The sequence below is a fragment of the Pristis pectinata genome, chromosome 10 (genome assembly GCF_009764475.1).
Source record: "Pristis pectinata isolate sPriPec2 chromosome 10, sPriPec2.1.pri, whole genome shotgun sequence".
Lineage (NCBI taxonomy): Eukaryota > Metazoa > Chordata > Chondrichthyes > Rhinopristiformes > Pristidae > Pristis > Pristis pectinata.
In genome coordinates, this window is record NC_067414.1 from 64,121,151 (window position 1) to 64,144,419 (window position 23,269).

Consider the following 23,269-nt stretch of genomic DNA (forward strand, 5'->3'; position numbering starts at 1 on the left):
TGCCCCCTCCTAGCTCCATCTCCCTCTTTTTGTGTCTGCCTCCAACTATCATCCCTGTCTCCTCTCTCCTCCTCGCCTCTGTTTAACACCCCCGCCAGTTACATTAACCATCAATCTCCCCTCTCCACTCCCAGTCCAGATTCAGAGTTTTGACCCGAAACGCTGACAGTTCCTTCCCCACCCTCCACAGATGCTGGTCGACCCGCTGAGGTCCTCCAGAAGATTGTCTGTTGGTCCTCCCTGTTTAGGAGCTCACCCGGCAAGGAAGCAGGTGGCGCGACGGGGGTGGGGGAAGAGTCTACGCATGCGTGGGGTGGGAGCCTAGCTTTTGCTGAGAGGGGAGGAGGTTGTGCGGGAGAGGCTGCTGGTAAGAGCAGGAAGGTAAAGCGAGCACAGGAGCAACGAAGCGACTTATGCACTCCCATTCCCCGTGGAGATTTCGAGCGGTGGAGAAACCTGTCAATAGTTATTTTCCCCTCCGTCAAAATTGATTGTTTTATTCCCAGTGCAGTGGTTGAGCTGACATTCTGCAACTTGTGGTCAAACAAAGAAGGAGCAGTTATGAATTGCTAAATACTGATGACTGAAGATTGGGTGGTGCCACATAATTTTGCTGTAAAGTAGCTTCATTAACCTCCGTCAGTTTATGGCTTGCTTGCGGGACATTTTGTTTTTGATAATTTAACTGAAGAAATGCAATGTAGTAATCCCTATAATTTTCTGAGCTCTCCTTACCAAAAGGGAGTAGGCCCCTCGTTAGCCTTAAAATGATAAAATTCTGTGCCTCTTCGGAACTTCAGTTAACGTCTGTACCATCTTGTATGTTAATCTACCAAACACGTTCTCGTGAAAGGCCTTCAGCTTGAAACGTTAATGACGTTTCTCTTTCCAAACATGCTGCTTGACTTGCCGAGTAGCCAACATTTTCTCTTTATATACGTTTTGTGATAGCGTGTTTATTTCGTTACTGTTTTGTTTAGAACAAACTGGCGATTTTAACATTGAAACATTTTTGATCTTTATCCACGCAGTTTTTAATCAAAAGACTGGACCCGTTCAGAAGTAGCTAATATATTTCTTTAAACGTTATTGAGCGTGAAACTAAATCACTTCAGACTTCATGCATTTGCCTGCAGTGAAATGCAAAATTGATGTATAGGAAGACAACATGCATCCCAGTTAGGGTCTGATTTTTAAAAAAACATGCAGGAAAGTGAAGGCATCGATGGCCTTAATGTATCTGAGCAGCTAACCCACAAATCACACATGCGAAGGTTTTTTTTATAAAAATCGGATGCATTTAAAGATTACCATAGTTTTGAGACTTCTGGGAAGGAATAAGTTGCATTAGAACACATCAATAAATTGCATTTTCAGCAGTGACGATGTAATGAGAGTATATCTGTAACCAAGAAGGAATAAGGAGTGTATATCAAGGTACCATTATTGGTCTGTTTTGTTTTAATTGCAACAAAACTTTTAAAGTGGATTCGAATTACTGACTCATTAGTTAAGATGGTCATTAGAAAGTGGAACTTTATTTATTTTGAGGTTCTGGTTCAGAACCTGTTGACCAAAACACTGGATTTTCTTATTCACTACTGATGTTTTTAGCTGTTCTTATCCATGGCACCAGGCAGACACTTTTAATGCTCTTGTCAAGGTTGCTTTTATCCCCAATCCACGCTGCACCCCATTTTACTTTCCTCACTTGAAGCACCTTCTTTATTTTGATTCTTTTTTAATATTTGTATTTTTGGGGATGTGACTGTTGCTGGTAAGGCTAGCCTTGTGACCCCTCATTTACCTTGAAAACATGGAGGTGAACTGCCACCTTAATCTGCTGCAGTCCTGTTGTTGTTTGGCAAACAGTTTCAGATTTTGAACAGTGATAATTAAGGAATAATAATCTATTGTCAAGTCAGCATGGTCAGACTTGGAAGGGAACATGATGATGATTGTGTTCGTATGTGCCTGCTGCCCTTGTCCTTTTTGTTAGTAGAGTTTGTGGGTTTGGAAGGTCATGTTGAAGCAGTCTAGACAAATAAGTGTGGTGCATTTTGTAGACAGCAAACCACGTCTACAGTGTGTTTTGGTGGTGGATGGAGTGAATTTTTAGGGTGGTGCCAATCAGTTGGGTTGTTATTTCCTGGACAGTACTGAGCTTTTGGAGTGTCGGTGCTGTACTTATCCGGATATGTGGAAAGTATTCCGTCGTGCTCTTGGCTTGTGCCTTGTAGATGGTAGAAAGGATTTGGGTGTCAGATGGTGAGTTGTTCACTGTAGTAAACCCAAACTCTGACTTGCACTTATTGTCACTCTCAAGTCCAGTTGAGATTCTGGTTAATGGGGACCCTCAACGTTGATAGTGAGGGGACTCTGTTATGATAATACCATTGAATGCTCAAGTTAGGTAATTGGGCTCGCTCTTGTTGGAGATGGTCATAGTGGGTGGTGTGCATTCATTGTCTCTTGTTTGAATGTTGTCTGGGTCTTGCTGTGTTTAGGCTTGAACTGCTTCATTTTCTGAGGAGTTACACATAGAACTGACCATTGTGTAAAGGTTTATGGACATCTGTACTTCTAATCTTATGAATGGAAAGTAATTGATTAAGCAACCAAAGAAGATTGCTGCACACCCAATCTCTCAAGCTGGCTGATTGAACTCCATTTTCAAGCATCTTGCTTTGAAGTACAATGAAAGCTTAGGAACAATTTTCTCTCTGTACCCTTTAACTTCAGTCTTATCGGAGTTCACTAATGACGTACTTAGTTGTCAGCTGCCCTTGTCAAGGCCTGTCAACCTTTTGAACTGGAATAGTGAAGTCTGAAGGGAAGTGAGGTTCTTGCAAAACCCAAACAGAGATTGGTGAGTAAGTTCTAAGTGCCGGTTGGCATTACTGTTGACATCCTCCATAATTTTAATGATTGGGGGATTTTTCCTGTGTTTGTGTTTCCTGAGGACAGTATGTACCTTGGGTGGTTTTCCATGTCATTGGAAGGATGCCAGTGTTTTAGTTGTTTTGAAATAGTTTTGTGAGAGGCACTGCTAGTTCTGGAGCACTAACCATTTTTATAGTCTGGACGTTTCTGGTTTCACAGCCTTTGTTGTGTCCGATGTCATAGAGTTATACAGCATGGAAATGGGCCCTTTGGCCCAATTAATCCATGCAAACAAAGTTATCTGCTTAGTTCCTTTTCCCTGTGCTAGGCCCATATCCCTCGTAACCTTTCCTATCCATGTACCTCTCTAAATGTCTTCTAAATGCTGTAATTGTACCTGCCTCGACCACTTCCTCTCTCAGTTTGTTCCAATACCCACCACCCTCTGTGTGGAAAAAGTTGTACCTCTGATCCTTTTTAAATCTTGCCTTTAAACCTATACCTATTTCTAGACCCCCTACTCTGGTCGGGGGGGGGGGGGGGGGGAAGATTGTGACCATTCACCTTATCTATGCCCTTCATGATTTTAATGCCTCTATAAGGTCATCCCTCAGCCTCCTACACTCCAGGGGGGAAAAAAAAGTCCCAATCTATCCAGTCTCTCCTTGTAGCTCAAGCCCTCCAGTCCCAGTAACATTCTCGTGAATCTTTTCTGCACCTTTTCCAGCTTAATGACAATCTTCCTATACCCAGGCAACCAGAACTGCATACAGTATTCCAAGTGTAGTCTTACTAATGTCTTGTACAGCTGTAACATGATGTTTCATTTCTTGAACTGGATGCCCTGACTGAAGGCAAGTTTGCCAAATGCAGCCTTCAAAACCTGGTCTACCTGTGTCTCCACTTTCAGGGAATTATGTACCTGTACACCTCGGTCCCTCTGACCAACAACACTTCCCAGGGCCCTGCCATTTACTGTGCAAATGCTGTCCTGGTTTAAGTTCCCAAAATGCATCACCTCACACTTGTCCGAGTCAAATTCCATTTGTCATTCTCTGGTCCACTTCCCAAGTTGGTCCAGATCACTTTGTAAACTTAGATAACCTCATTCACTGACCCTTGCACCACTAGTTTTAGTGTGCTCGCAAACTTACTAACCATGTTAACAACATTGATGTCCAAATTGTTAATATCAGAGACAAACTATAGTGGACCCAGCACCGATCCCTGTGGCACACCACTGGTCACTGACCTCCAATTTGGAAAACAACCCTCCACTACCACCCTCTGCCTCCTTTTGTAGTCAATTGGATAAATCACCTTGATTTCCATGTGATCTAACCTTCCAGACTAGCCTACCATGTGGGACCTTGTCAAAAGCCTTGCTAAAGTACATGTAGACCATGTCCACTCTTGCCCTCGTCAATCCTCATGGTTACCTCTTCAAAAAAAAAACTCATAGTCAAATTTGTGACATGATTTTCCATGCACAAAGCCGTGCTGACTATCCCAAATCAGTCTTTGCCTTTCCAAATGCTGGTAGAGCCTGTCCTTTAGAATCCCCTCCAGTAACATTCTCACCACTGATATTAGGCTCGCCTGCCTGTATTTCCCTGGCTGTCCTTGCAGCCTTTCTCAAATAAAGGCACAACATTAGCTCACTTCCTGCCTTCCAGTACCTCACCTATGACTAAGGAAAATACAAATCTCTCTGCCAGGCCCCTTGCAATTTCTTCCTTGGCTTCCTGCAATGTCATAAGTTGCACTTGGTTAGGCCCTGGGGATTTGTCCACTTTAATGTGCTTTAAGACTGCCAGCACTTCCTCTTTTGTAATGTGGATATGTTTCGAGACATTACTAATTATAAAGCTTAACTCCTTATTTTGTATGATCTTCTCTATGGTAAATACAGATGGGAAATATTTGAGATCTCACCCATCCCTTTTGGCTCCACAGGTAGATGATCACATTGATCCTTAAGGGTGACATACTGTCTCCCTAGTTACCCTCTTGCTCTTAATATACTGGTAGAATCTCTTGGGATAATCCTTTATCTAATCTGCCAGAGATATCTTGTGTCCTCTTTTTGCCCTCCTGATATCCCTCTTAAGTGAACTCCTAAATCTCTTGTCCTCTTGAGGGATTTGCTTGATCCCAGCTGCCTATACTAGTCATAAAACTTTTTCCTACCAGAGCCTCAATATCTTTCGTCAACCAGGGTTCCCTAATCTTGTCAGTCTTGCCCTTCACTCTTAACAGGAACATGATGCCCTGAACACTCTGTATCTTACTTCTGCAAGCCTCCCAGTGCTCTCAGCTATTCCTTGATTGAGTGAAAATTGACTTTTCTGATGGCGGGGATCTTGAAGAAATCCGAAATAGATCATATACTTGGTACTTTTGACTGGACGTTGTTCCAAATGCTTATCCTTTAGTAGCTGATTGGGCACCTTCATTTCTGAACACAGCTCTTGGAGCTGCTATTATTTGTTTTAATATTTTAATTACTAGATGTGACAGGGTTGTAAGGTTTTGATTGTTTGACTGTGGGCTTGCATACCTCTGTATATTGCCTGCTGATTTTGCTGTGAGTGTGATTCATCCAGATGGGGAGAGACAGAATCTGGATGGTACAGTCAACTATGTAAGAAGATGCAGATGGCCCGAGAAGGAACAGGAGGGGTAGGTTATTTTTGTGATGATCACCTTGAATGGCACTGGAGTTGTTTCCTGATTGGAGGATGAAACAAGTTTTAGAAAAGGTGGTTAGGAAAGTGACAAGCTACATTCAAGGCTGTATAGTTTGTTATGCATTACGTTTCAATGATTTGGATAAAAAATTAGGGGGACTGCTTCTATAGATTAGCTATTTTTGTTATTTTACTTTGTATTCACAAGTGGAATCTTATGCTGACCATAGTTGGTAGAGAATTGCATTTTATTGTGGTGGCAGTTTGGGTGATTGCTATTTCTATAAGAAATGACTTGGAGAAGCTGGAACAACGTATTAATTTATTTCTTGTCCTTGCAATGCTCTGACAATATTTCAAAGCCCTAAATTTAAAGAAAGTAAAAAAAAAACTTGTTTTTGTAATCACCTGTCATGAAGTCCGACTTTATTGTCAATGAAGCACTCTACGATCACAGTTACTGGAAATGCAGGAGCCAATTTACACACAACAAGCTTCCATAATGTTATTGTAATAATAATCAGATATGATGTTGATGGATAACTCACCAGCTTTTAGAGTCATAGACTTGTAGAGCACAGAAACAGGCCTTTGGCCCAACCAAGTTGTCTACCTGAGCTAGTTGAATTTGCCTGTGTTTGGCCCATGTCCCTCTAAACCTTTCCTATCCATGTACCTATCTAAATGTCTTTTACACTGTAGTTATTTCCTTTGGCAGCTCCTTCCATATATGTGCCATATTCTGTGTGGAAAACATTACCCCTCAGGTCCCTTTTAAATCTTTCCCCTCTCTTTAAACCTATACCCTCTAGTTGTAGATTCCTCTACCCTGGGAAAGAGACTGTGACCATTTGCCTTATCTTTATCCCCTATGATTATATATACTGCATCTCTATAAGGTCACCCCTTGGCCTCCTATGCTTCAGGGAAAAAAGTCCCAGCCTATTCAGTCTCTCCTTATAACTCAAGCTCTTCAGTCCCGCTAATATCCTTGTGAATCTCTCTTGCACCCTTTCCAGCTGAATGTCATCCTTCCTATAGCTGGGCAACCAGAACTGCACACAGTACTCCAAGTGTGGTCTCACCAATGTCTTGTACAGTTGCAACATGACGTCCTAGCTCTTGTACCCAATGCCCAGACCAATGAAGGCAATGTATCAAAAGCCTTCTTTACCCTGACTACCTGTGTATCCACTTTCAGAAAACTATGTACCTGTACCCCTTGGGGTCGCTCTGTTATACAACACTCTCTAGGGTCTTACTGTGTTGTCCTGCCCTGGTTTAACTTACCAAAGCGTTGCACTTCACACTTGTCAGAGTTAAATTCCATCTGTCATTCTTCAGCCCACTTCTCCAGTTGATCTAGATCCCAGTTGTAATCTTAGATATCCCTCTTCAATGTCCACTATACTACCAATTTTGGTGTCATTCCACAAACTTGTTAACCGTGCCAATTACATTCTCATCCAATTTTTCCTTGAGATGGTTCATTGGAATTTTTTTCTGTCTAATTAACAGAGCAGATGGAGATAAAGTTTAATAAAAAAAAAAGAATGCTGGAAGAACTCAGTGTGTCAAGCAGCATCCAGCAAAAGGTGTAAGTCAGTATTTTGGGTCAAGAGGGAAAAGGAAAGATTGCTGGTGGGTTGGGGGGGAGTGGTTGCTGCAAAGAGATAGGGGCTGGTAGGTGATAGGTGGAACCAGACTGGGATTACTGGGGTTCAGTTTAATATTTCTTCTGATAGATGGTACCTCCTGATGTGCACATGCAGCATTTCCTTAGGACTGTACTGGAAGTGAGAGTGCTAGTAACTGTGCTACTATTGACAAAATGCACTGCAGTGCGTCTTCCAAACTGCTGTGAGAAGTTGGCCACTGTGGTGTAATTGCATAGTGACTTTCAGAACCGTCTTTATTCATTGTCCTCCTGCCCCCAGCCCCCCAACCCAACCCTAAACCCTTTGCATGAACAGTATCTTCTTTATGTTGCAGTGATAATGGGATGGCCTATTTAAAAAAAAGACCAGCTCATAGTTAAATTTTCAACAGGTATTATTGCGATTTCTGTTTCCTTTTGTGAATTTTGGTTTGTGCTTTGCATAATGTGGCATATTTTGATGCTTCATTATAGTTTCATTTCAAAGTAGTAGTCTCCATGACCATGACTTATTCATGTGCCAAGGTAGATTTGGAGAGAAAAGACAGACATAACAGAGCAGGGACTTGAGATTAATACAAAAGAATGAAGGAAGTTGAGAGAAAAGGGTATGAGACATTGCAATGAATGAGAGTTAGCGTAAGCACGGATGAAAAAAACAAAACTATCTTATAATGCCAACTACTTTTGCCTGTAAAATACCATACTTAATAACTCCTAGGGCCTTTATAAAATCCACAAAAAATATTTAACCACAAGCAATTGAAATGTTGTCCACCTGTCTGAGCAATCTTCCTGTTGAAATCATGCTAACTTAGTACTGGCAGAAGAAACTGTTGCCCCATTGAAATCCATGGGAACGGGCAACTATCACAAGAACAGTGAGGAGGCCATTTTGTTTGCTTCAAGCTGATTAGTTTAAATGCTACTTACTTTGTGTGTGTTATTTCTGATTTTTAAATACATTCTTTTTTTTATAGTTTGAGTCTTTGAAAGTTCTCAGCCATACAATTTCAGTGACAGTTTTGATGGTCAGAACTTGGACAGGGTCTCACCAGCTCTCAAAATCATTCTGTAATGGGAGCCAGGAAACTATGGTAGAAGAGGTGCTGAGCTGAATCAAATCCCAGTGGTATGTTTGGAGCTGGCCTTCCATTGGAAGACTGTATCCTGAAAGAAACAATGGACCAAGGGCAAATAGCCTGTAATTTCAGGGTCAGTGGAATATCTGCTCCATAGATTTACAAGCTCAGGTGCTTGATCTCTGCAAAGTCATAACCTCTGGCAAATGGAGTATAACATGGGGAAGTTTGAAGTTATCCACTTTGATGTAGAATAGAAAAACAGAATATTATTTAAATTGTGTGAGACGATTGAATGCTGGTGTTCAGAGCACAAGAAGGCAGCAAACAAGTACAGCAGGTTATTTGGAGGACAGGTAGGATGTTGGCCTTTATTTCAGTTGGACAGAGTAGAAAAGTAGAGTGTCCTGATGCAGGGTTTGACCTGAAGCGCCAACAATTCCTTTCCTCCCACAGATGCTGCTCAACTGTGTTCTTCCAGCAGATTTTGTTGCTCCAGATTCCAGCATCTGCAGACTCTTGTGTCTCCAGAAAAGTGGAGATGTTTGGCTACAGCAGTACGTGACTTTGGTGGGACCACATGGAGGAGGATTTAGCTCTCCTTGTTTAAGAAAGGTGCACTTCTCTTAGGGACAGTGCAGAGAAAAAAGGCAATGTTATGGTGGTCATGGGGGATTTCAATATGCAGATAGATTGGGAAAATCAGGTTGTTACTGGATCCCAAGAGAAGGAATTTGTAGAATGCCTGTGAGATGGCTTTTTAGAGCAGCTGGTGTTCGAGCCCACTAGGGTAAAGGCAATTCTGGATTTGGTGTTGTGTAATGAACCAGATTCGACAAGGGAGGTTAAGGTAAAGGAACCCTTAGGAGGTAGTGATCAATAATATGATAGAATTCAACTTGCAGTTTGAGTGGGAAAAATTAAAATCTGATGTACCGGTATTACATTTAAGTAAAGGTAACTACAGAGGCATGAGAGAGAAGCTGGCCAAAGTTGATTGGAAGGGGACTCCAACAAGGATGACCATAGAACAATAATGGCAGGAGTTTCTAGGAGTAATTCAGAAGACACAGGATCAGTTCATCCCAAAGAAGCAGCAGCATTCTAAAGGGAGGATGAGGCAACCGTGGCTGACAAGAGAAGTCCAAGACAGCATAAAGGCAAAAAAGAGGGCATCCAGTATTGCTAAAAATTACTGGGAAGCTAGAGGATTGAGAAGCTTTTAGGAACCAACAGAAGGCAACTAAAAAAAGCTGTAAGGGGAGAAAAGATGAAATATGAAGGTAAGCTAGCCAATAAAATAAAAGAGGATACCAAAAGTTTTTTCAGATATATGAAGAGTAAAAGAGGGAAGAATGGACATGGGACCGCTGGAGAGGTAGTAATGGAGAACAAAGAAATGGCATGTGAACCGAATAAGTATTTTACGATAGTCTTCACTGTGGAAGACACCAGCAACATGCCAGAAATTTGAGAGAGTCGGGGGCAGAAGTGAGTGTACTTGCTATTACTAAGGAGAAGGTGCTTGGGAAACTGAAAGGTCTGAAGGTAGATAAGTCACCCAGACTGGATGGACTACACCCCAGGGTTCTGAAAGAGGGAGCAGAAGAGATTGTGGAGGCATTAGTAATGATCTTTCAAGAATAACTAGATTCAGGAATGGTTCCAGAGAACTGTAAAATTGCAAATATCACTCTACTCTTTAAGAAGGGAGGGAGGCAAAAGACAGGTAATTTTAGGCCAGTTAGCCTGACTTCAGTGCTTGGTAAGATGTTAGGTTCCATTATTAAGTATTGAGGTTTCTAAGTACTTGGAAGCTCATGATAAAATAGGCCGAAGTCAGCATGGTTTCCTTAAGGGGAGATCTTGCCTGACAAATCTGTTGGATTTCTTTGAGGAAGTAACAGGCAGGATAGAGAAAGGTGAGTCAGTGGATGTTGTTTACTTGGATTTTCAGAAGGCCTTTGACAAGGTACCATACATCAGGCTGCTGAATAAGATAGAAGCCGAAGGTATTACAGGAAAGGTACTAGCATGGATAGAAGATCAGCTGTCTGGCAGAAAGCAGAATGGGAATAAAGGGGGCCTTTTCTGGTTGAATGTTGGTGACTGGTGGTGTTCCGCAGGGGTTGGTGTTGGGTCCACTACTTTCTCACGTTATATGTCAATGATATGGATGATGGAATTGATGGCTCTGTGGCCAAGTTTGCGGATGATACAAAGATAGGTGGAGGGGCAGGTAGTGTTGAGGAAGCAGGGAGTCTGCAGAAGGACTTGGACAGGTTGGGAGAATGAGCAAAGAAGTGGCAGATGGAATACAGCGTAGGGAAGTGTACGATCATGCCCTCTGGTAGAAGAAATAAAGGCATAGACTATTTTCTAAACATGGAGCGAATTCAGAAGTCAGAGGTGAAAAGGGACTTGGGAGTCCTAGTGCAGGATTCTCTAATGGTTAACTTGCAGATTGAGTCAGTAGTAAGGAAGTCAAATGCAATGTTAGCATTCATTTCAAGAGGACTAATATATAAGTGCAAGGATGTAATGCTGAGGATTTATAAGGCGTTGGTCAGACCACATTTGGAGTATTGTGAGCAGTTTTGGGCCCCGTATCTAAGGAAGGGTGTGCTGGCATTGGAGAACGTCCAGAGGTGATTTACGAGAATGATCCTGAGGATGAAAGGGTTGACGTATGAGGAGCATTTGATGGCTCTAAGTCTGTACTTGCTGGAGTTTAGAAGGATGAGGGGGATCTCCTTGAAACCTACCGAATATTGAAAGGCCTGGATAGAATGGACGTTGAGAGGATGTTTCCAGTAGTGGGAGAGTCTAGGATCAGAGGGCACAGCCTCAGAATAGAAGGATGTCCCTTGAGAACAGAGATGAGGAGGAATTTTTTTAGCCAGAGGGTGGTGAATCTGTGGAACTGATTGCCACAGATGGCTGTGGAGCCCAAGTCATTGGGTGTATTTAAAGTGGAGGTTGATAGGTTCTTGATTAGTAAAGGTGTCAAAGGTTACAGGGAGAAGGTAGGAGAATGGGGTTGAGAGGGAAAAATAAATCAACCAGGATCGAATGACAGAGCAGACTCAATGGACTGAATGACCTAATTCTGCTCTTTTGTCTTATGGTCTTATGGAAAAAGTTCCCTAGATATGAGGAGGTGATCCTATAACAAAAGATTAAACAGATTGAGCCTTTACAAGAATGAGAGTGATCTTAATCAAACAACAGGATTTTGAAATGGGGCAGAAGCTGAGAAGATAGGCTCATGGTTACTTGTATAAGACTGAGGTAAGATGAAGTGTCTTCTGAGATCTTTGCATTCTTAAATTCTCAATTCCAGAGAGCTATGGAGTCCAAGCATGAAGCAGATTGAAGGTTGAGATAAGTAGATTTTTAGACCTCAGGGGAATTGGGGTCAAAATTATGCCAGCTATAATGATGAATAATGGAGGAGGCTTGAGGGCTATTTCACTTCCTTCTGTCACATAATTTCTGTGTTAAAGGTCTAACTTCTTGTACACCCCCACTTCAAATTAATTTTGAGCTCAGCGCAGAGCTGTCTTTCTTTGCTTCTACCAAGACTTTTCATCTTCTGCACACTGGGCAATCTTTGAGGGATTTTCATTCCACCTGGATCTCTCTGGTCATTGACCTCTCTGGATCATATATTTGCGAGCTGGTGATGTGACATGTTCATCCCCATTTCTCTGGTACCCTCACTCCCATCAATTTCTTTTTATTACTTTCAGTGCTCTTCAGATTCAAGTTCAACCTTAATATGCCATCAAAGTTGCTGTCATTGTCAGTGCCTTGCAGAGGAGTAACATTGTCTCCAATGTACATTTTGCTTTCCCCTGAACTAAGATTCCCAGTAGTGAACTTCAAGCCCTCATTTCAAGGATCTTCTCTGTTATCACTAGAAATCATTCCTCCATTCACTTTGGTGTTTTGCTCTCCCAATCCCCACTAACAACTTCCAACCTTCAGCAGCAAGCTGTCCGCACTTGATAGTAACTTGTCATGTACAAACTTTCCTTCTGTGGTTTTTAACTTGATGACCTTGTGCTTTCAAGTTGGTCTAATTCTTAATGGCAAGACCCTTGGAGTGACGTGGCCTTGCCTGTTGTAATGCTGTTATTCGGCTGCAATGACATGTGGAGAACAAATTGTGCCCAGGAAATAGCTGGGAAAAGAAAGAATTGTCAAAAAAAATTGGAAGTTCCTTAATGTCTCTAAAATTTAGAAATATTTATACACATTAAAAATCAAAGTTTGAAAAATGTTAATCTATTTCAGCAAAATAATTATTTTAAGCAATTAACAAAATTAAGTAATTAAGCAATTAAACTAAAACACACTATGTGCATGGATGGCATCATATCTATTTTTTGGATTTTTGCTTCAGATTTTATCACAACTGACTGCTGAAATAAATTGCTTTCCAATAGAGCCTTCAGAGGAACAAAACATCCCAAGGTGCTTGAGAAGAATGTAAAGTGAAATTTGGACAACTGAGCAGAAGTTGTTGGGAGAGCTGTCCAATTGCCAGATCGGAGGTAAGTTTTGAGGAGGTTTTTTAAATGTGCAGAGATTTCATAGAGCAAAGAAACTTTGGAAGTGAATTCCAGAGAACAGGACATTTCTACATGAATACCATGCTATGGTTGTTGTGCCTGTTTAAATTGTGAATGGAATATTCAAAGAATCACTTTGAAGTTGTGTCATGCACCGGTGAAGGCAAAAAGTCTGTCTTTTTAAACTCTGTGCCAAACTGTTGGATATCTATCTAAAGTATTGCCGATGCTGAAGATCTAAAATAAAATCACAAAATGTTGGGAAATATTCAGCAGGTCAGGCAGCATCTTTTGAAAGAGAAGTAGGTGTCTGTATGCTGGTCATCTGTGTGTACTCTAACTAAGTGGCAGTATTTTCACTTTCAATTTGATAATTTGAAGTCTAATTTCAGGATTTGAACATAATTTAGGCCAAACTCCATAGTATTAGAATGTAACTCGTTTCAGGATAACATGTTAAACCAAATGCTGGCTATCTCCTGTGTCAAGAAGAGCAGGAGTTTTTTTTTCCATTGTGCTGGCCAATTTTTATCTCTTAATAAGCAGTAAAAGCAGATTAGGACATCTGTAAATGTAATGCTATGTTTTTCTATATAACAGTAGAGGCAGGATGAGGGATGTCCTGAGAAAAAGCAAGTTGCAACATAAATGCAAGCTCTTTAATTCATTCTTTGTGCAACAGAATTTGTTTGCTAGTTTAATCTTATGCAATGTTTCTGAGAACTAGCTGGACTACAAAAGAGAACCAATGCTATATCATGTATCTTATTCTGGCACTTGGGTGGTTTGAATCTATACATTTAAAAGTTAAATTCTGCAATCAAATCCCCAACTATATAAGCGTTTTGAATGTAAGATAGGCTGACAAATTTCCACATAGTATGTGCTATTACATTCTGTTTGCCATGATCTGATCTTAATATTTTTTTTAAATCTTGTGTTTTTAGGCCTTATGTGTTCAAATTTTGCTTCATCTTCTTGTATGGTACACCTTGATCTGAATGTAACCCATGTTGAATGTCATCCAGAAAAAATATTGGTATACTTTTGGGGGCGGTACTGCAATATATATGAATTGGACTATCATATACTACAGACTGAAATACAAAATGCAGCAAAGACGAGAGCCGATATTGCAGTTGATGAGTTGTGTTTTGCAGAGGACACTTACCATGGTGAATGGCATCGAGGAAGAGTAGTGAGAAAACATGAAGAATCGTATGAAGTCTTTCTCATAGATGTTGGGATGGTCATGACTGTTGATGCTGGGCACATTGCTCCTGCCTGTGAGAATTTGTTTCAACTTCCCCCAAAAGTAGTATGTGGCATATTTGCCAATATAGTTCCTGTCAGAAGAATATGGTCACCAATGGCTGTCAAATATTTTGCATCATTGGCACCTACTCAAATCAAAGGTTATGTTGAAGGTGTCTTAATGAACCAAATCGTTTTAGTAGAAGTACCCAGTGTTAGTCAAAAGCTCCTTGAACTCGGCTTGGCAAAAATTCTTGATGGCAGCACTTTCCATTTCCTGTTGAAAATATCTGAAGATTTACCAAGATATCCTAGTTGTGAAAATGCTAAAATTAAAAACACAAATAAACAATGCTGGAGGCCTGTGCTGGATAAAGCCATTATACTATCACCTAGTTTCCAACATATTATGGATGTTTTCAGTCCAAGTTTGCAAACTGGTTTTACAGAATCAGTAAGAATCACATGTGCATCAGGACTTCACAACTTTTATTGCCAGCTGAAAAGGCTGACTTCAGAGCTAGAAGCAATGACTGAAGACATGCATGATTACTATGAAAACAAAGAAAAAGAATTAAATGACGAACATGTTGATAATTCTGGTGCACTCTGTGCTGCAAAAGGTAAAGATGGAAAATGGTACAGGGGAGTTGTAAAGCAGCTCTTAACTTCAGGCCAAGTAGAAGTTTGGCTCATGGATTATGGAAGTATAGCAGTTGTATTTCCCCATCATATTAAAAAATTGATGCCAGTTTTTTTTATGATACCCATGATGTCATTTCCTTGCGCACTAACTGGGTTAGCAAAGCAAACAGAACATTGGATAAGTTTGCAGCTTAAAATTTTCAAGCAATCGCTGTTTGAGGAAGGATTAAACATTCGCATTGATTCCTACTCCTGTACAGAGCATCTGTACTATGTTACACTCTGTAATCTCCAAAACGTTAAAATCCATCAGATGCCTGAATTGTTGTCAGGAGTGAATCTAAAGATTGAAAGTGTCCCTGAGGAGAAAGCAAATAAGGATACAAACAGACAATTGGGAAAATTTTCAGGAACAAAGATGAGAGCAACTGGAAAACTAGCTCATAACCCAATGTGTTACAGTTTAAGATCTGCTGAGATGAAAATAAATGCTTCCTACATTGGATTCGTTGAATATGTTATTAACCCCTCTGACTTTTGGATTCGTACATCAGAATACAATCATGAATTTGAATGTTTAATGAATAGCATTGCAGATCATTACAGCAAAATTGGCATAAGTGAAGAACTCATTCAGAAACCAGCACCTGGCTTATTTTGCTGTGCAAGGTATAGTCGAGACCTGCATTACTACAGAGCAGTTATTACTGATGTATTTGACAGCTATCTAAGAGTATTTTTTGTTGATTTTGGGAATACTGAAATTGTAGACTTTACTGCTGTAAAATCCCTGCCTCCCCAGTACACGCATTTGCCATCTCTGGCTATGAACTGTTCTACTGCTTGTGTTTTTCCTATTGAAGAAGTGTGGACAAAAGATGCCACTAACTTCTTTAAGAAAGCTGTATTTAACAAAGACCTTTTAATTGATGTAGTCTCAAGACACGGAAGCAGATATATAGTTAATATTCATGACAAAGAATGCATGGAACAGCCATCTATTAGCACATTGCTGCTTAACTCTGGATATGCTGATTTTTGGAATGTAAAGGTGGATGATATTTTGCCTGAACAACATTGTAAATTGAAGAATTCAGGAGATAAAGCAACCAAGTTAACCAAAAGTGAAAAAAGGACATGCACAGATAACATCTCCAAGGTGAATAATACATGTATTGTTCCATTTTCACACAACAAGCTGTCTACTGTGTACTTTCCAACTGTGATGATGAAAGATAGCTTTCCAGCTGCACCTCTTACCACATCAACACGAAGTGAAGAGTCCTTATTAGCATCTCCATACAGACAACAAGTGTTTAAGCTTGGGTCTGTTCTTGATGTGAGAGTGTCTCATGTAAATTCCCCAGCAGAATTTTGGTGCCAACTGCAAAGTAAGTCTGATGAACTTGAGTTGCTAATGAGGAATATCCAATTTTATTACAATACTCCAAGGGACGCTTTTCAACCTGAACATACTGGGTGTGTTGCAAAATGCTCCAAGGATGGACAGTGGTATAGAGCAACAGTTATTCAAAGAAATATTCCAGAAGAGGTTACTGTATTGTTTGTTGATTATGGTATCCAACAAAGAACGGCTCTGAGGAATCTTTGTGCTATTAATCCAAAATTTCTTCAACTCAAAGGGCAAGCTTTTAGATGCACTCTTAACAGTATAATTCAGTCAATGAACCAAGACCCTGCTGTTTGGGATCAAGTTTCCTGCAACACATTTAAGCAGTTCATTGACAATGCATTGACATCAGGTGTCAGTCTTAAATGCACAATATTTGCAATGGTTTTGATGGATGGAAAGGGTCTGTGTAATGTGGTAGACCTTCTTACTCCAGATATTAATTTATGCCAGCTACTTTTGGACATGGGGTTAGCCACAAATGTTAAATCAACATTTTCATTTAGTTCCTCAATTTGGTTATATACATTTTATTATAGTGGTCATGGCATAAAAATTGGAAGCGAAGAAAAAGTCTATGTAACTCATGCTTCTAGTCTGTCAAAATTCTATTGCCAATTTGAGAAAAATACTGTGGTGGTGGATAAACTTATGACCGATGTCACCCTTATTAGCAAACAAATGCAAGGACAAAAATTGGACTTGAACAAAACTGCGATGTGCTTAGCAAAATATTTTGAAGATGGTCAATGGTACCGTGCTCTCGCCCGTTCTGTGCAATCACCTGTGCATTTTGAAGTGTTTTTCATAGACTATGGAAACACAGAAATAGTTGACAAAAATGATGTGATTCCAATTCCTCTGGAAGCAATGGAACTGATTTCAATACCTATGCAAGCAGTAAAGTGTTCTTTATACCTTCCTCTTCAGAAACTACCTGATGATGTTATCACTTTGTTTAAAGAGACTGTGATGGGAAAGCAACTGAAAGGCTTTGTAGTAGCAAAGAAATCTGATGGTCAGTTGGTTCTTGACCTTTATGATGGAAATGTCAAAATCAGTGCTGAAATAACAGAACAGCACCTTCATGGAGGTGGGATGAGATCCCTTGATGACACACAGTGGCAAAGTAGCAATTCTTCCTACCCAACAAATGTAGTCACTTCCTCAGAACAAATAAGTGAGCAACCTGATTATTTAGTGCACTTGATAAAAGAAACAAAAGGACTGAGCAGTTCCTTTCCGAGAGCAGACCTGTGGTATATTGGAAGAAAAAACAAAGACCAGAATAGTTCTCTTAATAAAATAAGAGAAAGAGGTGGCAAAAATACAACCACTAAACACTGCCTACAGAAAATTGTTCCTAAATATACTTTCCATCCAGCAAAATTGGGCAAAGTCTGCATCACAAGGAACTCGAGTGGAACAGTCCATCTCGGCAAGACAAGATCCCGTGTACGGAAAACCAAGATGATACCTGATGTGATTAATTCCAGAGAAATATCAACGCCAACTGTACTTCGTTCTCCTGTGCAAAGCATTGCTACAGTGCCAGATGCAAAGGGCAGTTTTGATATGATATGTAGAAGTAGGAAGAAAACTCCTAGGAAATGGTTTCCTCAAGTACGTATCCATTTTATTCAATTCGATCTGACCACCAGGTTAAAGTTTGAAAAATGTATTTTGTATGCAAATATTTTTCAGATTTTACACACACAGCAAAATGAAAATGAATTAGTGGTATAGCAATTACTGAAGTGAGACTGAAGTATTTTAAGAAATTGGTAAATTGGTTTATTATTGTCACATGTACCAAGGTACAGAGAAAAACTTGTCTTGCATATCGTTTATGCAGGTCAATTCATTACAACATTGAGACAGTACAAGGTAAAATAATAACAGAATGCAGAATAAAGTGTTACAGTTACAGAGAAAGTGCAGGTAGACAATAAGGTGCAAGGTCATAACGAGGTAGACTGAGGTCAAGAGTCCATCCTATCTTACTAGGGAACCATTCAATAGTCTTATAACAGCAGGGTAGAAGTTGAGCTTGCAGGCTTTTGTATCATCTGCCTGATGGAAGGGAGAAGAGAGAATGTCTAGGGTTGGTGGAGTCTTTGATTATGCTGTCTGCTTTACCAGGGCAGTGAGAAGTGTAGACAGAGTCCATGGAGGGGAGGCTGGTCTCCGTGATGTGCTGAGCTGTGTCCACAACTCTCTGCAGTTCTTGTGGTCCCAGGCAGAGCAGTTGCCATACCAAGCTGTGATGCATCCGGGTAGGATGCTTTCTATGATGCATTGATTAAAAATTGTTGAGGGTCAAAGGGGACATGTCAAATTTCTTTAGCCTCCTGAGGAAGGAGAAATGCTGGTGGACTTTCTTGGCTATGGTGTCTAGTGGTTGGATCAGGACAGGCTATTGGTTATGTTCATGCCTAGGAACTTGAAGCTCTCAACGCTTTGGACCTTAGCACTGTTGATGTAAACAGGAGCATGTGCACTGCTCCTCTTCCTGAAGTCAATGACCAGCTCTTTTGTTTTGCTGACATTGAAGAAAAGGTTGTTGTCATGACATTGTGTCACTTGGCTCTCTATCTCCTGACTGTACTCTGACTCATCATTATTTGAGATAGACCCACTTATGGTAGTATCATCTGTAAACTTGTAGATGGCATTAGAGCAGAACCTGGCCACACAGTCATGAATATATAGGGAGTAGGTGGCTGATGACACAGCCTTGTGGGGCACCAGTGTTGAGAATAATCATGGCGGAGGTGTTACTGCCTATCCATACTGATTGCAGTTTGTTGGTCAGGAAGTCAAGGATCCAGTTGCAAAGGGAGGTGTTGAGTTCCAGGTCTTAGAGTTTGGTGATGAGTTGGCTTGGAATTATAGTATTGAAGGCAGAGCTATAGTCAATAAGTAGCCCAGCGTAGGTATCTTTGCTGTCCAGATGGTCCAGGTGATCCAGAAATGAGTGTAGTGCCAGGGAGATGGTTTCTGCCATAGACCTGTTTCAGTGGTAGGCGAATTGCAGTGGGGCAAGGTTATCTGGGAGGCTGGAGTTAATGCGTGCCACGACCAGCTTCTTGAAGCAGTTCATGGTGGTGGATGTCAGAGCCACCGGGTGGTAGTCATTAAGGCACATTACCTTGTTTGTCTTGGGTACCAGGATGATAGTGGCCACCTTAAAGTAGGTTGGGAACCTCCGATTGAAGCAGGGAGAGGTTAAAAATGTCTGCAAATACCTCGCCAGCTGATCTGCACAGGATATAAGGACATGGCTAGGGACGCCATCCGGGCCAGATGTTTTCTGCGGGTTCACTCTCCAGAAGACTGATCTTGCCATCGTAACAGTGACTGTGGGTTCAGGTGCATTGGAGGCTGTCGGGATGGGTGGTGACATTCCAATCTCCTTCTGTTCAAAACGTGCATAGAATGCGTTAAGCTCATCGGGAAGGGATTCGCTGTTGTCGGTGATGTTGCCCAACTTTGTTTTGTAGCCCATTATAGCATGAATACACACTGAATCGATGTTTAGGACGGATCTGTGGAAAATGGTGCTTGGGATTGTGCTGTTGTAAAAGAAAGGAAATTCAGTCAGTTGCCTATAAAGTTAATTGATCTTGTTAATGTAGCAGATAATGATGCAGCTAATTCTAAATCAAATTTGTTCTGGAAGAAACTATTGCCAAAGCCAATATTGCACGAAGCTCAGGCTAATAAACTGATTCCCTAAAGCTGTCCCCCCTTTTGTAAATGAGCTAGCAAGGAAAATTGCAGTTTGTGAATTTGTGGAAAGTGCATCTTAGACTTGACACTAAATTATCAACTGGAAAATTGTTAGAAAGTGGGTTGGCAATCATTATATCTTCCAGTCAGTAAGCTTTGATTCTCAAAAGAGCTGAGATAAAACAATTTATTTCTAAGCTGTGTCTGCCTTTGTGTTTTTCTAATTCCTTATATACCATAAGGAATGTGAAGAACTGTGCAAAACAGAAATTGTCTTGAGCAACAGTATAAAATCAAAAAACTTGAATTTTGCACAGATAAAATATAATTATGTGTTTCAAGATAATTATTTGTGTCATTAAGGTTATCTATTTCATAAATAGTTGAAATTGTTGCCCTTGCCTTTAGTTATTGATAGAAGAATTTTATCTCTGAAGGAAATTAAAGTGAGTATTTTTGGTAAAGTTCAAGTTGTTCATAATGAAACTATTGGGAAGGTAATATATTATTGATAGACTTTGCTAATATTGATACTATTTTGCAGAGTCATAAAATGCAAAGTTTCAATCTTTTGAACTTTATTGATCAAGACATTATGACGTGCTGGAATGCCATTGGAAAAGAAAGGCAACTGTTGAAAGGATGTCTAACATCTTGTAATTCTGTTTGACCAGAATTTCACCAGATTGGTTAGAATGTTGGATTCTGGCATTTGGGAGGTTGATGCTGCTTCTCTGTCTGAAAGACACAAAGTGCTCCATATAAATGATGCTGCTACCATATTGAAAGATTGTTTGCTTGATTTGGATGGATGGATGAATAAAATGGCTTGTGCAGACGTAAAAATCACTACAGCTAATAAAGATGATGTGTCATTAGAAACTTTGCTTCCTGTTGAGAGCGGCAGGAGATGCTTATCAACATTCAACATAATAGCATGTGGCCCTATCCAGCCAACTAAAGAATACAGTGGCTTTGCTACTTCTGTGATTGATCCATCAGAATTCTACATTCAGCTTGATGATGCATTTGAAACAATGATAACCCTCAGTTCATTCCTGGCTGAGCGACCAGAGGATTTTCAAGCATTGTCAGTCGATTCATTGAACCCTGGGGTAACTTGTCTAATCAAACGTGCCAGAGATGAGCATTGGTGCAGGGTTGAAATTTGTGCAGTGTCGCAACAGTTAGTTCTTGTCAGAGCTGTTGATTATGGACATTATATCTTCATCCAGCCTTCAGATTTTAGCAGAATAAGGGCACTTCCTCAAGAACTTGCTGATGTGCCACACTTAACTAATCCCTGCAGTTTAAATGGAGTTGTGCCTGCAACAGGAGATTTTTGGACAGATGAAGCTATTGTTTTCTTTCAAAAGTCCTTGAAGAAGCAGAATTTGACTGTCATTTTCAGACAGCATTTTGCTAAGTTGTTCTGGGAAGTGGACCTTGTCATAAATAACAAAAGTGTGGCAGAAGATTTGGTTGCTGCTGGACATGCTACATTTCTGAAAGGAATTGTTAACTCCTCCACTAAAGGCACACTCAGTTCTGCAGAAGTCTTTCGGATTCTGGCAGAACCCATCTTAAACCGACAATTTAATAAATATGATGAGCGACAATTTAATCAAGGAAAAAACCCATCAGTGAGAAATTTGAAGCCAGCTATTTAACAACAAAATGTGAGTATTGATTTTCCAACATGATTGTTTTGCAATGAATGGCATATCCTCGTGAATTTTGTAACTATAATGGAAAATGCCTTGCAAATTGGGATCAGTACTTTTAACAAAAAAGCAATGTATTTGGTGTGCAATCACTTCAATTGATATTACCTATCATTACAAAAATCTTTTGTTTTAATTTCTCCAAGTTCCCAGTTATTTTTGGGAGTGTCTCATTCTCTTCCACACTTTCTCTACCCCCTGCTCCCCAATCATTTATTGTTGCTTCAATATTCCAAGATTGTATTTCATATCTAAACTATAAATTATCCCATCTGCATAGTCTTTGTCTTCTAATCCAGCATCCCTAATTTGGGGAGTTCAATTTGTACCTATGATACATAGCAAGCTCACAGTGCATTGTCAAACTCAATTCTTGAGTAATCAACAGGGTGTAAGTCAAGTCACCTGGCGTTTTGTGACAAATGGCAGTTGTGGCAATATTCTTCATCATCACAGATTATTGAATAATTTTCTGAGTTCACTCTTTAAGTTTGGGCCATTAAGTCTTTCTGTGATATAGTTAATTCTTGCTGCATTTTTAAGCAAGGATTTGTCTTTTCCTTTTGTCATCAATTTTATTAAGGAGTAACTGGATTTTTCTTGTCTGCTTGATCTATCAGCCTTCTAATTTTGAGTTTAAACTTGAAATTTTATCTGAGAGATGAAAATGTCAATGTTTGCAAATGCATCAACTGTTTGACTTGGTTCAAGATGATGTATTTTATCTCCCCAATGACAATGACCTAGGGTACACCTTGACCATCTGTAACTTAAGTTCATTGAGTAAGAGAGCTAAAAGAGATAACTAACTACATATTGATTACTTTGCTCTATTATGTAGTGGAGACAGTTGTAAGAACCTTGTTGCTTCTCTTAAATTAAATTCAGTTTAACTCATTTAAGTTGTTACATTTCAATTAATTTGTTTTGATCCAACTACTGGCAAAGAAAAAAAAACAGAAGGGAGACAGGGAAAGCAGTTTCAATTTTGCTTGGATAAGGTGGTCAAAATCTGGGATAATATTTTTAATCTTGCATGTTCTTGCCATTGTTTTTTTTTCACAATTTGTGTCATTTTATACTGCACTATGGCATTAAACTCCACTTGCATGGGGCAATCTGCAAAATACCCATATGCCAGTTAGGCAAGGTGCAAGGACAAAAAACCCATTCATTTGAATTGACTGAAAGGAGGAGGGTGAGTGTAAAATAATTCATACTTCTTTGCTTTAAAGCTTTTTTTAAATTTATTTGATTGTCAATATTTGGAATTCTTCTGAATGCTTTGTGCAGGGCGTTTTGTTTTGCTGGTTTTCAGATCTTTGGCTGCTTTGTGAGCATCGCTTGATCAGACCCACCTAAGTAACAGGATTATATTATGCCTTTCCTTTCAACAAGTTTTTATCGAGAGCTGCAAAAGTCAAGTTTGAAGTTTTATTCTGTATGCCATCATATAGTGTAGGTCACTCTTTGCAGTTGGCATGTTCTGCTCCAAAATATTTACATTGAGTGATTTGAATATTGATTTCTCTCCCACATATGAATTTTGCTTCAACAATAGTGAGTTAGATAAGTACTGAATTGATGGGCTAGATGGCTTGGTTTCTGTTCTAA

At 40.0% G+C, this 23,269-nt stretch overlaps 1 protein-coding gene across 7 annotated transcripts in view; it reads left to right on the forward strand.

The window, feature by feature from the left end:
* The window catches only part of LOC127574876 (tudor domain-containing protein 15-like), a 105,708-nt gene that overhangs the window by 65,040 nt on the left and 17,399 nt on the right, over nt 1–23,269 (forward strand). For 3 of the 7 annotated variants that reach the window (XM_052024344.1, XM_052024343.1, XM_052024345.1), the window contains 3 exons: nt 12,764–12,871; nt 13,837–17,822; nt 20,606–21,610. In XM_052024344.1, coding sequence (XP_051880304.1) covers nt 13,842–17,822; nt 20,606–21,601 — 4,977 coding nt within the window. In that variant the 5' untranslated portion in view covers nt 12,764–12,871; nt 13,837–13,841 and the 3' untranslated portion in view covers nt 21,602–21,610. Of the gene's footprint in view, nt 1–2,192; nt 2,269–7,565; nt 7,623–12,763; nt 12,872–13,836; nt 17,823–20,475; nt 21,611–23,269 lie in introns of those variants that run through there. The other 4 variants (XM_052024346.1, XM_052024347.1, XM_052024348.1 and 1 more) reach the window with 4 other exon arrangements.